The sequence below is a fragment of the Coturnix japonica genome, chromosome 1 (assembly GCF_001577835.2).
Source record: "Coturnix japonica isolate 7356 chromosome 1, Coturnix japonica 2.1, whole genome shotgun sequence".
Lineage (NCBI taxonomy): Eukaryota > Metazoa > Chordata > Aves > Galliformes > Phasianidae > Coturnix > Coturnix japonica.
In genome coordinates, this window is record NC_029516.1 from 113,889,400 (window position 1) to 113,905,095 (window position 15,696).

The following is a 15,696-nucleotide window of genomic DNA, read 5'->3' on the forward strand; positions in this document are numbered from 1 at the left end:
AAATTTGATAGTAAAAATAAGATTTTCATATTTGTTCTATATAATATCATGGTGTTTCTCAGCTTACAGTATCTGCATAGACTCTTCCTTCTGAATACTCTCTAATTACAGAATCACAGAATTGTAAGGGTTGGAAGAGACCTCTAGAGCTCATCAAGTTCAAATCCCCAGACGTAAACACTGTGTTCACAAATGGGGACTCTTTAAGCATATGAATTCAGCCCACAGTTTTTAGTTATTAAGACCCAATATGATATTAATAAAAATGAAAGTAAGAATGATTCTGTAAACAATGTGAACCCTCTTCAATGTAACAACATAACTCCTTACATTATGAGTAACTTATCTTTTCAAGGGTTAAGGAAAAATTCAAAGCATTCCTTTCCTTACTCTCACTCATTCAGAAGTTAATTTTATTTTAATTCCATCTCACATAAATGGTAATACCTGTCAAAACTAGAAGTTGTTTTAAAATGGTACTTCTAAGCAGATCTTTCCTGCTTTGTCTTCTTTTTCTTATGAGCTTAACTTTTTAGTTCTGTAGAACCCAGATGAACCTCTCTAAAACAAAAGATTCTAAACATTTTTACCACTTACTGGACTAAAACCTGCAGAATAGAAAATATTCCTCATTGTTTTAATTGCTTTAATAATGTAACAACCAATGCTGCAGAAAATGTTAAATACATGACTAGAAAGATGTCAGCACCCCTATATGAAAAACAAAATATTTCTCATGGAATACTGTGGAAAACTGGATGTTGGGTTTTGCAATATCTGTTAATCACAATAGCTATGAATTCTGTAATAACATAGAAAGAATCCCTGAATGGTGAATTTGATTGAGCTATTGCCAGCAATTGTAGAAGATCCCAAGATACAAGAAACTAAGAATAAGTAATAATTAAAAACACTCTATTTTGTAAGTGAAGCTAACTGAAAAAAATTGTGAGAGTTATGCTCATAGGTTAGACAGAGCTAAGTTTTATGAAAACTTCCTTTCAGAGGTAATATTCTGACACATTTTCACCACCTGACCAATGGTTTTCAGCTACGCATTCTTCAGACTGAACAGCACTGAAGGTATACCCCTGGATTGCAGTTAATGCACTTTCAAGGAGGTAATATAAGCCTCAGCGTTCAGTGGAAAGTTTTTACCTGGTATCACCCTGTATTAAACATCCAATTTCAGCAAAATACTTGGCTAAAATATCAGATAACAGAGCACATCACCTTTTAGACTTACCAGACTTTCAAAAATATTAAAAGGACTTATCATTTGATACCTTTACAGTCTTCCTCGTGATTAGATATCTTCCTCATATATTAGATCTAGACATTTTCTGATTATTTTGTCCTTTGTAGAAGACAAGTGTGCATAGATAGATAAGATCATTTTTAATACTGTATTTACATTTCTATAACTATTAATAATGTCCATCTTATCGTTATTATTATTTTTTTTTCATGTAAACTGAAGTAAAGATCTTCAGTGAAATTCTGCAGCCTTTAAAAGTCATTATACATGTATGATGTGCCAGTTTGATTCTATGGTTTACTGTGCCTCAGTTGAACTTATCTCTTGTTTTTTGTTGTTTGTTTTTTTTTTTGGTTTTTCTTGTTTGTTTGTTTTGTTTTGTTTTGTTTTGTTTTTTTTTAAAAAAGAACTGAATGACAATTTCAGAATATGGAAGCAAATAATTCTAAAATGCCAATTTTATAATAATTTACTAGAAGAGAAATCTAGCACACAAGTCACTAAATATTTTCATAATAATGCAAACGTGTATTACATGTTTATATTCCTCCTTTTTCTTGGAATAAAAATAGCTTCCACTAAATAATAAAATCCATTTTGAAATAGAAAATGTAAAGCACTGTCAGCACAGTCACTGTAACATTTATCAGAAATATTATAGTATTTGTATTATTAGTAACAAAATATTATGAATGTTATTATTTCTTTATAATACAAACTGTACTGCATCAGATTTTTCAATGTTTATTAAGCAGGGTTACAATATATTCCCTCCTTATCAAATTCAAATTTTGCCCACAGTCAGAGGAACCTGAAAGATGCAATAGTTCCCTTCAGCTGAAGATTTGCTCTGTATCTGAAGAATTCTCTCTTTATAATTAAGTTGTCATAGCAATGCATTTTTAATAGTACTGATTCATAGACCACTAATGTGCTAGAGACAGAGCTCTCTATATTTTTTAGCTTTCAGTTATGCTAAATTATAGCTTTTGCAAGTACACAAGTATCAGTCTATTCACACTAGTAGAAGTATGTGTGATGTTGAATTAGGCCAAAGTATTTTATGATACACATTAATAACAGAACTCTATACAAAACTCTGAACATCTCAGCTTAAGAAATTCAAGGCAGAACTTACACCTGATTTGTTTTATCTTTGAACGTAGTTTAACTAAACAACCTAAATAATTACTTCAGACTAAACAGAAAGAAAAGCTAATATATATATATATTTCACATCTGCTGTTTTTGTATGTTGGTACTTATGTGGTACAACAGGAAATTGTGAAGAATATGCACTGAAAATGGAAAATCACAGTACTTTGCTGACACTGTTTTAAGATCTTCCAATAAGATATTTGTCAGATATTTGTCAGGTTTTAGAGGAACAGGAATTCATCTTCCAATAATTTGGACTGTATACATTTATTGTTTTCAAGGACTTATCACAAGCATTAGTATTTTTCTCTATGAGAGAGAAATGTGAATTGTAAGCCAAGGAAATTGCCTACTATTCCATTCTTTTTTAAATTCTGAATTAAAGAATGTGAATTATTTTTTAGTATCAGATAAAATGAAAGTGAATCAGAGAGATGAAGAAGATGGTGTTAGCCTCTTTTCTTTGGCAAAGAGAGAAAAAGAAAGGGACAGATTCTTTTTCTCACATCTCTCCAGGAAGGATAAGGCTTACATTTGTAATTGTTGAGAAGAGCATTCTCAAGTAGCATACATTCTCTAAATGCTCCTTCAAAGGGCTGATGAAGGGAAAAATATGCTGTGAATGTTGTAACTGACTTAACTAATATATTTCTATGAGGATAAGCATTGATTTGGTTATGAGGAGTGCCTTTGACTGTGAAAATATAAATGTAAAATATTCAGCAAAACTAATTGCTCACTTTGACATTTATGAAATTCTCTGGTTGATGTGGAAAGCATACCTGCTGAAGTCAGACTTCAGAAGCATGCAAGCAGGGGAAAGGTTTGCAAAACTATAAATTTCACCTACAACAAATTTCTCTGTTTCATATTTTATAGCCCATGCTTCAAAAATAAAGCCAAAAAGGATTTTTCATGTTTTTAACTTAAAGACAATAGCAATCTAACAACATCAAAGATAAAGTTCTTAACAAATTGTGAAGTGCTGCAGGCAACAGAAGAGTGATAGACTAAGCAGAACTCTTGCTCACCTCTCACTCCCTGGTATATGCAATTTTTCCTTAGGAGCCAAGCTAAACCTATGCTTTGACTATATATAGAAAAAAATATATATACATACAAGCTGAGGCTGACCAACAAAGTCTTCCCCCCCCCAAAAAAAAGAGGGTATATAGGGTGTATATATATATATATGGGTAATATATGTTCTTTTTCTATATCTTTAGAATAAGCTGTACTTTAATTAATAAAAGATAACATATTCCTCAGCAGTTTCAATCATAGAATCACACAATCCTTAGACTTGGAAGGGACCTTTAAAAGTCATCTAGTCCAAATTCCCTGCAATGAATGGCGACATCCACAGCTAGAACAGGGTGCTGGTGCTCAGAGCCCCATCCAGCCTTGCCTTGAATGTCTTCAAGGATGAGGCATCCACCACATCTCTGGGCAAGCTGTTCCAGTGCACCATAACATTTTAAATTAAATGACTGAAGTAATGTCTTCTCAAAATAAATAAAATAAAATAAAATAAAATAAAATAAAATAAAATAAAATAAAATAAAATAAAATAAAATAAAATAAAATAAAATAAAATAAAATAAAANAATAAAATAAAATAAAATAAAATAAAATAAAATAAAATAAAATAAAATAAAATAAAATAAAATAAAATAAAATGTCATTCATACAGGTTCCTTTAGCTATGTTCATTTTTGTACATGAAAATATAATATCACCTAGTATTTGCAGAAGTAGTGCCTGTCAATGAGCTCTGTGATCAGGATTAAAAAAAGGTCTGTGGAGGGAGACTAGAGAACAATTATTACAGTAGCTGGTAATATAATACACTTTGAACTTATCAATTGCTTCAGGTAAAGTTGCTGAGATATCAAAAGAAAAAAATAACCATACTTGTTCTTCCACGAGTACTTGCAGTGCTGATAGTATCAGGGTGCATGCAGCTGTAATGTAAGTATGTTTATCTCTGTACAACAATAGCACATGAGACAGAGATAAGCAGGCACAAAACTTTAACTCACTGCAATAAATATCTTTAAAAATATGATTGTGTTGTCTACATTGAAAAGGCATTTCTGAAGATCTGAGATTGAACAAGTAAAACTGAAGGAGAGTAATTTTATGGGTCAGATACAAAAGAAAGCAGAAATCAATACTTAGCTATTGCTTATTCTCAAACTATATAGTAGGCCAACAAAATGTGATTCCATTCTGAAATGATGCCAGTCTTATGACACTGTTATTACCAGATTCTGAATAGGCTTTATGTTTCACTTCCTTTGGAGAATGTATAAAAGGAATATCACACTTGAAACTGTTTTCTCTCAATAAAAGAAGTAGACTAGCCCTCATCATCACTCCCCTTCATTTCTTATTACACTCACCTTCAGCAAAGTCGACCCTTTGCTCAGTTAAGGGGGTACTTCATCTCACAAATGCGTATTAATGAGAAAAGACTTCTGCCTGCCTGGAGCTCTGCCTATTTCTCTCATTATGAGGCAGAATAATTACATCCAATCACAGATTTTTAAAAAATGGCCCTAGATAAACAGCTTTTCCTATTGTTTGGTTCGTCTTTATGGCTCATCAAATGCAAGATGTTTAAGCAAAGTTGCAGTAAATACAAAACGTTGATGTAGCCTTTTTTTTTTTTTTTTTTTTTTTTTTTTCCTTTGGAAAATGACTTAATTTGTAGACTTGAAATAGGTCTTATTGTTCATCTGCAGACTTACACTCTAACTTAGCCTTGAAACTAGGTAAAGGAAAAATATTACATATAAAAACCATTTTAACCAAAAATGCTACATCAAAGGATTGTTTCAAATCTTCATTTTTAAGCAGTACTATGAGCAACTTTTAATGTTGACTGATATGTGAAAAACACACACTTAGTTTCATTCAGACCAGAGATTTTTATGGGAAAGGAAACATGGTCTAATTATTTTGGACAAAGCTATCAGAAACAGTGAGCTTTTGGTTAAGAAGGAGAGGATAAGTAGACAAGGCTTTATTTAGTTCATAAAAAGCATGAAAAGGTTATGTATAATCCTGAACTAATTTACTGAATAATGACTATGACTCAATGATACTTCTGCGCTTCATTATTTCAGTAGTAAAAATTGGTCAGGTTGGTATCATACTCAAGCTGTTACTCAGCAAGACATCCTATTATCTGTACATTTTTAGACAGATGTAACAGTTAACCTTGACTACTTTGTTCTGCAGAACAGGGTATCTTCCAGGCAAGTTTAAAAAATAGATTGCAGCACTGTCTTCCTATGCAATATTAATGTCCAGCAATAAATAAATGCAAGATGGAAACATGGCTCTGTAAATAGCTGTATTTTAGCAAAAGAATAGTGAACAAAATAATGAAGAATGGTTAGATATTTTAAGCAATTTATTTGTTACTATAGTTGAAGGCTTTTTTGCAATTCTTTTCAAGATGCAATAACAATTATATTAAACATTTAAAGTTTGAGTAAGTAAGTTTACTTACTGTTTCCTGGATGCCATCGTACTGCATTTAAATATGCATTACAGTAATGGAAAAGAAATTCATGCTTCGATCGGATAACTTTTCCTTGAAGTAAAGGCATCAGATCATGTCCATCAATAATTCTGGGTAATAAAGCATTTCAAATTCAGAAGAACAATCCAAACTTCCTCTTTCTGAGAAGATGTTATAACTGTGCATTTTCACTTCTGGAAATCTACCTCTCATGATTTGAACAGACACTTCCAATTGATCAGTTTGGAAAATAATCTTTAGGTGCACTTCCCCTTTGATTTCTACATTATTTAAGGAAACATTAATTTTATAGTTTTTTACTAGGAATGATTGCTTCTTGCTCCCACTTTGCTTGCTGAGAATGAGATCAGACACTTGTTTAAACTGCTAAAGCACAGCCCTCTGAATTTAAATATATAACTGCTCAAGTTGTTTAGAAGTAGTCTGGCTGACATAACAACCAAGACCTAAGAAATCTCTGCTACACTGAGCTTGCATACCCTTAAGCAATGGTAATAATTATGTCTAGTAAATTATGAATGCCAGAGTTTAACACAGAACTAGTGATTTCAAAGCTGAAAATGATCTATGTATTAGTGTTTACCAACAACATATAAAAACACATACAAAGTACATATGCACACACAAATACAAGAGCTGTGTTCTAATTTATTATGTTGGCTCACAATGCCAGAGGCAATTGTTGGTGGTACTGCAGTAGAGGATGAACCTTCCCACCAATATTCTATTACCTTTCATTGCTGTGCAACAGCAGAGAGGCAGTCTGACAAAATGGTGTCAGACATGGAAGTGAATATGAAGCAAATGTGTGTCATTTAATTCCTCCATGCAGGGGAAAAAAAAAAAAAAAAAAAAAAAAAAAAAAAAAAAAAGACTCCTATTGACACTCAGCAACGCTTGCTGAATGTTTATAGAGACCAAACAGTGGATGTGAGCAGAATGAGAGTGGTACGTTTCAGCAGTGGCAATAGCAACAGTGGGTCATCTCTGCTGGTACAGATTTTTATTCAAGCAGCATTCAGGCTTTGACCATCACTAATGGTCATAACTATGCTTAAAAATAGTGTTCTGTAGCTTAACATCTGCTCAATCAAATAGTGTTACTGTGGTCCCTGTATCTATTGCAGTTTCCATGAAAATGAATAGTAGGCATTACTTTTTGAGCATCACATGTATAAATTCTCTTTCTGCTCCTGGACAGTGTTGATGATATTTTGAAAAAGTATGTCAGATTTCATTGAAATGCAGTTATATAATAAACAAGTCACTTAAATGTTTCCATAAACTAAGCTACTGAATCACTGATGGAAGAGAAATAGCAATTTGCATTTTGTACTTTTTGTGAATTACAAATTTTACAAGAAGTTTCATATGAAGTTCATTTGTGCTGGTATACAGGTCAGCAGGTAAGTATCTCTTAAAACATTTTGAGCAACATTTTGTAAAAATATTTTTTACTCTTAAACATTTAAATGTCTGCCAGTTTTCATGACTATATAATTCTTGTTTCATAACTACTACAGGGTGGGCACACATTACATTTTTTTAAGCCTTGATCTAGACCTGACTGTGAAATTCTTGGCAGCAAGGGGATACATTTTCAAATTGTCGTGTTTTCTTCCCTGAGTTATTCACTCCAGTTTTGCTCCTGCAAGCTTGGCCACTGTTAAGCTGAGAGCAGGACTGATTCATGTCTAGTGCATACAACCTGTTCTACAGATTTTTGATGGGGAAAAGTTGTTTCCAGTAATATACTTCTAGTAGTCTTATACACAGCATAGTCCACATCTGTTAGTTCTATGAGAATATCTAAGCCTGAGTCTTCACTCAAGACACATTAAAATGAAATGCAAAAGATCTGTTCTGATTTAGATTAGTCTGAACTGCTTAGGTTAGACAGCGTTTCTGTTTGCAAGGGATATCTCAGTGCAAGTCTGACTAATTTTTCATATCCTACACATGTCCTGACCTGCTATTTCCTGCACACACTCGATGAATCATCATTAGTCGAGTGTCTTTGCTCATGGCTGGTCTACCTCATGTGGATTCTTGGTGCTTTGTGCTCAAAAGTTGTTTGTGCATGGCAGATGTGTTCAAAGCCAAGTGTAGCAGCAAGTTTCTCTACATACTGAAGTTGGATGGCAACGTGATTTAGGTAGGTGCATCTTCCTGATGAGAATGGATATCTCCCAAAGAAACTAAAACGTATCAGACTACAGAGCACTCTTAAGAAATTATTTTTACTCATTTGGTAGAAAACAATAAATTGAATGAAAAGCATAGTTAGCATTTTGATGTGACTTGCTATACTCTCACTCTGTAACTGTCCAGTACTACTTCCCTTTCCTGCAGGCTTACTGCACCAGATGACATAACTGTATTATAATTCTCTGAACTAGCCACACAGCTGATCTTTACAAATGATGTCCACAAAAGAAAAAAAAAACAACAAGCAAGCAAACAAACAAAAAGAACCCAAAACAGTTACAAAAGAAAGTAAGGAAAATAATTAGTGCTTGAGACTGATTTCTCAAGACTGAGACTGAGAGAGCTTTTTATAACTAGAGAGTACACATACCTGTCATAGGGTAACTGTGCCCCAGCAAGTTTGACAATGGTAGGAAAAATATCCATGTTGCTCGTTGGATCATCAATATAAGTGCCAGCCTGTATCACTCCAGGCCAACGGAGAAGCCCTGGCACACGAATACCTCCTTCCCAGTTAGTTGATTTTCCACCTGAAAAAGAAAGTGTTTGATAAGACACCAGTTTCTCCCAAGAAAAACAGTGTACAACACCACAAGACACCGTTTATGTCATGCTACAGTAGTTTTTCATGAAATGCATTTTAACTTGCTAGGTATAGTGTACTAGATTTCCCACCTACAATCAGAATCTTTTCTATAATAAATTTGCTATTATTAGACAGAGTTTATAAAGTGTATTTAGTTATACTAAATAAATAAATAATAGTTGTGGGAAATAAAAAGGCATCTTGCAAAATTCTTCATAGAAAATTTGATCAAGGAAATGAATCTTACAGATATATACAGACATAACTACAAAACAGGAATCTAAATAAATTGAAGTATGACTCAATCTAAGGTATAAAACCAGAAAATATATATTTTATTAAAATGGTGTCGAAAGTCTTTATTTAGAATTATCAATTTAAACATGTTACTGAATTCTCTAAATAAATGCACTATTTAGAAATTTGCTACAATTATAATAATAATGGAAATTAGAAATGGAATATAAATTTTATACTATTAGAAATTCTATTAGAAATAGAATGGAATGTGTATGTTGAAATCACATCACTAAGTGAAGCCAACAGTAACTCATGGCTCAAATATTATATGTCTACATTTGTTTCTCCTATTTCAAGTAAAAATAAATCAATTAATAAAAGAAAATATCACAATGAAGTGTTTCCTTCATGGCTCAGAACTTCAATGAACGAGGATTTTCAGATCTTCATTGTCAAGCCCAGGCCATACATACTGCCTTGACATCTCCATGACATTTTTCCATTTCCGTATTGGAGGATCCAGAACGGATATTTCTTTTCCTACATTTTTTTTTTTTCACTCATTAATAATAAGATGGCAATTTCACAACTGTTTATGTATAGAGAGTTTTGTGGCAGAAATCTTTTAGCTTGTGGTTTTTTCTTACAATACACTACTGCATAATTTCCTTTTAGGTTTCATCAAAATATGTGATGCTGAATATATAATATAAAGTAGCCAGGAAACATAATTAATTATTAATCTGACATTAAAAAACAAACAGACAAACAAACAAAAACCTAATATACAACAGTGCAACAAGCAAAATTATTTGCTTAATCTGTACATTAAGCTAGTACATTGGTACCTAATATAAAAGTTAAAAATTAGATGCAAGGATTATTTTTGTTTAAATTATTGTTGAAGGAAAAAGGAATTTCAAAATAACTAACTAAATAAAATGTAGATTTAAATTTATAAAGATGTTATTTGGTTATTTGGCTTTAAATCACTACCATTTAGCAGAATAAACTATGCCAAATATTTAATACCTTAACTTCAAAAAATGAGATAGATGTCAAGAAACTTTGTTCACCTTTTGTACAAAAGATGTCTCTAGCCATCCATGTACAATAGTCATTTGCACTTCAAGAGCAAGTTGGGCATTGTATGTTACCCAGCAGGAAAGTGTCAAGGTTAATAGCTCAACTGGCTTATGAACCACAATAAATCCTGCCTAGCAGGAGTATTTAAGTCTGAACATGAATCCAGGAAAAGGATATTAAATTATAGATGTTTGCAAATTAAAATATTTTTTCAGTGAAAATGTATCCCAGGGAGATGATATACCTATATGAGCCAGGTCCTAGTTCTGTATAAACATCCCAACAGCCTGTTGGCTGTACAAGATGGAGAAAATCCTGAGAGTGTATCTACCTTCTAAAGGTAATTTTCATTGTTTTGTTCCTCTTACCTCTGCACATTTGTCTGAGCTTAGTAACAGTGTTTTGTAGATTGGACTGTTTAAATAAATTCTATTTTTACTGTTCCTTTGATTTTTGTCTTGTGTAATTTGAAGTAATTTCAAGGTAAGTGTTGAAATCCATTCCCACATACACTGCAACTTTTAAACCCAAGATACTGGATAACTTTTAGAGCTACTAAATTCACAGTACAATTTTCCTGAATCATTATAGAGATAGAAAACTTCCAAATAACCCCAGCACAAACAGAGTACTCAGCAAACACTCCCTGCCTACCGTGAGATAAAAAAGCAAAAATGGACTCCACAGTAGGACTATCTCCTTGTGTACTTCAATGAAGAAAAGACTGTTTTCATTTGAAAAGACTAATTGGAGCATATTTTTTTAATAACTCTGGAGGAGATATTAGGAAGATAGAAAAATAGCAGGGAACTAGGGCAGGAATGACAGGTTACTAAGGAAGACTGTATTCTATGCCTACACAGTTTTCCACTTTACTAAAACTTTGTTTAGTGACATCACTAGATTTGTTTGAAATGAAATGAAAATTTTGATATATATTGTCTTTCAAATTGTAGCTATTACATGTTGTTCAAGCTCTCTGCTTTTATTTCCCTTACAGAATAAATAAGGATTTCACACTGATGCTTGAAACACGATGCAAAAATTCAAACAGCTGAAATATTAAAAGAAAAATAAAGATTCCACAAAAGGTCATTATGTAAAAATAAAATCTCTTGCTATTTCAAAATCTAACTCATTAGTTTTCTGTTTTTCTTGGAGTCAGCAACACTGAGACAGAGAAAAGGCAGAAACTTAGCAGTCTTTATTCCTGGCAAACTCTAAGCAGAGTAGCAATATTTTAGTTTTCTTCTTTTAAATTTTTCTAAAAGTGTTTTTAAAACAGCACAAAACACCCCAGGCTGTATTTTCATGCTTAGCTATCTAAGCTTTCTGAATAGTTGAACCCTTTAGTGTTTTATTGAACAACAGCCTACGTTTACCTTTTTCTGAAAACTGCAGGAGCAGACACACAATAGACATAACTCTCTGCAGTCATCCACAACATGATCTCAAATTTCCATTTTAACCACATCTCAAATCTTTGCCATAAGAATATCTCTTTTCCCACTCCCTCTGCTTTAAATTGACTACTATTACCTAACTTTGGGAATAGAGCTTGTATGGAAGTTGATATACAAAAGAGAACTCTGTGGTATATCGCTACTAATATTTTGAATGATGCATGATGAAAAGTATTTAAGATAAGTTTTTTTAGATCTCTTGGATTATAACCATGCTACCATTTCATTCCTTTTTGAACTCATATAAAAACAAACCCTTCAAAACTATGAAAATATAAGGAAAGTAATTGTTTGCCCACCTGCTTGTTGTAGACTTTCCACTACAAATACTGATAATCAGATCTTGTTACTACTGTTAATCTTACAAAAGCATCAAAAAGCTATTTGTTTTTACTTGCATGCATACTCATTATTACACTGATTTTCAATCCTTTTTTCATACTTCTTTTATTAATTTTCAACTTGAATTGTTCCTGTACAGGTGAAACACAGATCATACAGATATATTATCTTCTTCATCTTTCTTCTAAATAAGTGAAATTCTTCCACAGGAAATTTATTGTTTTAGTCAAAAGTACAAGATGTCTGGATTATTAAAAAATAAAACTAAAAATTGGACCACTTCAGAGAAAGAAAAAATACAGTACATTGGAAATAAATTCAATGCCTACTCTCATTAAAGTCAAAAGAGAAACTAACTCATATTACTAAATATTTATTAGCACAGTTTCTGCAGTGAAAGTGAGGATCAATTTGACTTCTCTTTGAATTACTGAAAGGAAAAGTTTTACTAATAACATAAACATTGCTGAATAAACTGGTAGCTGCAGTATAGTGAAAATGCATCAATTTCAATAAAAATACCAGCTAATTATTTTCACCTGTCTGTGTTTAGGACTCACAGATCTATAATAGATGTTGTTTGAAAAATCAATGGCTAAGTTGGTAAGAAATATTGGTTTTGTCAGGTGTCATTCACTAGGTATCATAAACTGGAGGACTCCAAAGGAACTAATGGGCCTAAAGGATGCAAAGGACTTATTGGTTAATAAGGTTTGCAGGAATTCACACATTTCCAAGAGAAAGTAATCTCTTAAAAACACTAAGTAGCTAAGAAAAAGTATATTATCGAGTGCGTACCCAAGAATCATTCAGAAGATCCTGAGCTGTTGGGCAGAAGATCTTACTAAAATAGTCATTCCAATTTTGCTACAGAGGCTGCATCTACATTTAAAAATTCAAAAGACTTATGACAAGGACCTTCAAGAAAAGTTTCTGGAATATTAAACAGTTGCTAGGGGACTAAAAGTTGTCATGAATCAAAATCTGACTAACAGTTAGGGAAAAAATATGTAAAACCACTTAGGACCCTTGCAAAAAACTAAATAGTAAGGTATCTTGATGCTACTCTGTACAATGTCCTTCATTATTTTAATACATTTACTTCAATATTGGAACTGGAGAGAGTTGTAAAACTGAACAAAATCTACATATGACACTGAGTATCACTGATTTGTCAAATTCAGGATAATGGACTTCTCACCAAGCAGGATGAAGAAGAAACAAAATGCAAGTTCAAATTCTATATGAATATTTGCAGCGCAATTGAAATTATAGAAAAAATAATTGAACTAGAGTCTATGCTCTTAGTTATTATATAATAACCTTAACTGTACATATAATAAAATGGACCTATGCTAAGCCTTATGTTTAAAGCACAATTGTAATCAATAAAATAAAAAGTTAGCAGGTGGGATACAAAATGAAGCTGCTAATATAAAAAGTTAAATAGATAATGCATAGAAAACACAAAAAGGCTATTTCAAGAGAATGTATTGTACAATTTGAAATATTTCACAAAAGAAAAAAGAAACAAAAACAGAAACAACAATAAGAAATCAGGGGCAAAGGTCAACACATCAAACAGAGCAGACACTAACCCGACAATACATTTCTGAATGAAGTATTAAGGGGAAAGAGTCACAATAAAAATATAGAAAAGAAAGGTAAGACATAGTAGCTTATTACTCCTTTATCAAAGAAGAAATATTACACTTCAAAGAGATGTTTAATGGAATCTGAAATTGTCCCACTTCACAACAGTAACTGTCTTCTTTAATATGTATTTCATTGCTAAAAATTTAAACTCAAAGCAGACCTTCATACTTATATGATGAAAAATTGTAATACTTAATGCTAAAAGCGTTTCCAGAATTGTAATTGTCAAGATTTGTGTCTAATACCAAGGTCATACTACACAGGACTTGGAAGTCTCCTCTGAAGAAGTAAAGCTCCTGCATCATCTTCTGAGGCTTCTGGTTTTGACATCTGTCAGAAAAAGGCAACTGGAAAGAGGACTCACTGTTTTAATCCATCACTTCCATATTATCTAATAATATCCTTAAAAAAGGACACTGGAAAATCACACTAGGTATCAACTAGTTAAAAACCACATTAGTTCTAATTTCAAGAGATATCCAAATTTAGAGTGATCTTTCCACAGTCAGGATATAGAATAATAATAACATCAAATAATATTTTTTTGTATTCAGTTTTGCATTGAAAGCCTAACTCTCAAATCTCCTCTTATATTTGTTATTGGTGCGGATTTGTCTGGATATCAAGACAAATTAGTGAGTACAAATTGTGGAGAGCTTTTGATTTAGGGCAGTACAATTATTGCTCAATATCGTGCACCAGCTTTGACAAGAGGGTTAAGTGTCTTGATTCATATTTTCATATCCAGTACTCATATACAAAAAGGTACGTAACTAAGATTATTTAGCTAAGGCAGGGAGGAAAGACACAAATGTCCTCCAGTTTTGCAAATGAATAGAGCTCCTAGTGCATGCACACAAACAAATAGGGATTGTTCTTTTTACGTTTTCAATCACACTGTTATAACAGTGTCTGAGACTTACGTATTTTACAGGTCTGGTATTCACTAATTCCATCAGAGATGTACAGAGCCTTAACACTTGACTGCTAATATAAATAAATCCTTATGCATGAAAATTGCTTATTACACAATCAATTGAACATTTCCACTTCAACTCTTCTGCAAATTATTCTTAATATACTTGTTAAATTGAGGGCTGATACAGAGATGGTGACAATGAAAGATAAAACAGAGTTCTTTGTATTTTAAATCTGTAAATGTACAATTAGCTGATTGCATAGGTATTTCTTAATTTCTTTTTATATTATTAAGAACCTCACTCATACAATAATTATTTTATTTCTTACATAGTAATTATTTTATGGCTCGTTATTTTACTACATTGTAGTACTTCCAGTATAGCATAAGAGGCAACTACAAACCATGGTATAATTCATTTTGAAAATAAAAGACATACCACTCCCAAGATAACCCAGTCAATCAGATTTTTATTAATTCAGATAAGATCTATTTCAAATTGCTTTCTGTTCTCTAAGTATGAATACAAAATTCTGTAAAGTTTAATAGAAACTACTCCATTCAATCAAACTATTCCTCAGGAAGGCATATTCCCCAGTGTATTCGTTTTCTTTTTTTCTTGTCATCATTAATCCTCTGTCTTATGTCTGGCATCCTAGAAAGCAAATATTTTTTAGAGCTTCTAAAACACCTCGGGCTGTGCCTTCAGCTACAGATAGGTAACCATATGGTTCCATAATTACTTAAAGCACCATGTAAGGCTTATGTGCTAATGTTTAAGATAGATTTCACTCTGGTGTTAACCCAAGGGAATCCATCTGATGCTCTGTAACCTCATGACTTCAGCATTACTTGTTTTGCTAATGTACCGATTCCTTTATAGCTGTCGTAAGGTCCAAGGATCACTTTTTCAGAAAGATGCCTACTGACTAAAAGGAGTGGAGTCCTTTCACTTGAAAATTTTACTGCATTGTTATTGCTTACTCTATGTATCTTTCTTCCTTTGTGCAGTTTTGCAGATGTTACAAGACAGATTCACCAGATGATCTTGCTGCCATCCAGAGGAACCATGATGGTATAGAGTAATTGGCTGACTGAAAACTCATGAAGTTCTGCAAAGGAATGTGCCAAACCTGCATTTCTGAAGAAATCTGCTGTGCTCTTGCACCAGAAAAAGCTGGGGACCAAGCATCTTTGCAGAGAAATATCTGCAGGTCCTGGTACCTG

At 32.6% G+C, this 15,696-nt stretch overlaps 2 protein-coding genes and 1 long non-coding RNA gene across 16 annotated transcripts in view; 1 reads left to right on the forward strand and 2 right to left on the reverse strand.

Moving 5' to 3' along the window:
- Positions 1 to 15,696, reverse strand: part of LOC107306151 (rho GTPase-activating protein 32-like) — a 670,538-nt gene that overhangs the window by 268,639 nt on the left and 386,203 nt on the right. The gene's annotated exons all lie outside the window — the stretch shown is intronic.
- LOC116652501 overlaps positions 1 to 15,696 on the forward strand; it is a 659,218-nt gene that overhangs the window by 265,362 nt on the left and 378,160 nt on the right. The window lies entirely within an intron of this gene.
- Positions 1 to 15,696, reverse strand: part of STS (steroid sulfatase) — a 97,543-nt gene that overhangs the window by 21,361 nt on the left and 60,486 nt on the right. For all 8 annotated transcript variants that reach the window (XM_015848904.2, XM_015848910.2, XM_015848896.2 and 5 more), the window contains 2 exons: positions 8,548 to 8,707; positions 5,937 to 6,058 (listed from right to left, as the gene is read on the reverse strand). In XM_015848904.2, coding sequence (XP_015704390.1) covers positions 5,937 to 6,058; positions 8,548 to 8,707 — 282 coding nt within the window. The remainder of the gene's footprint in view (positions 1 to 5,936; positions 6,059 to 8,547; positions 8,708 to 15,696) is intronic.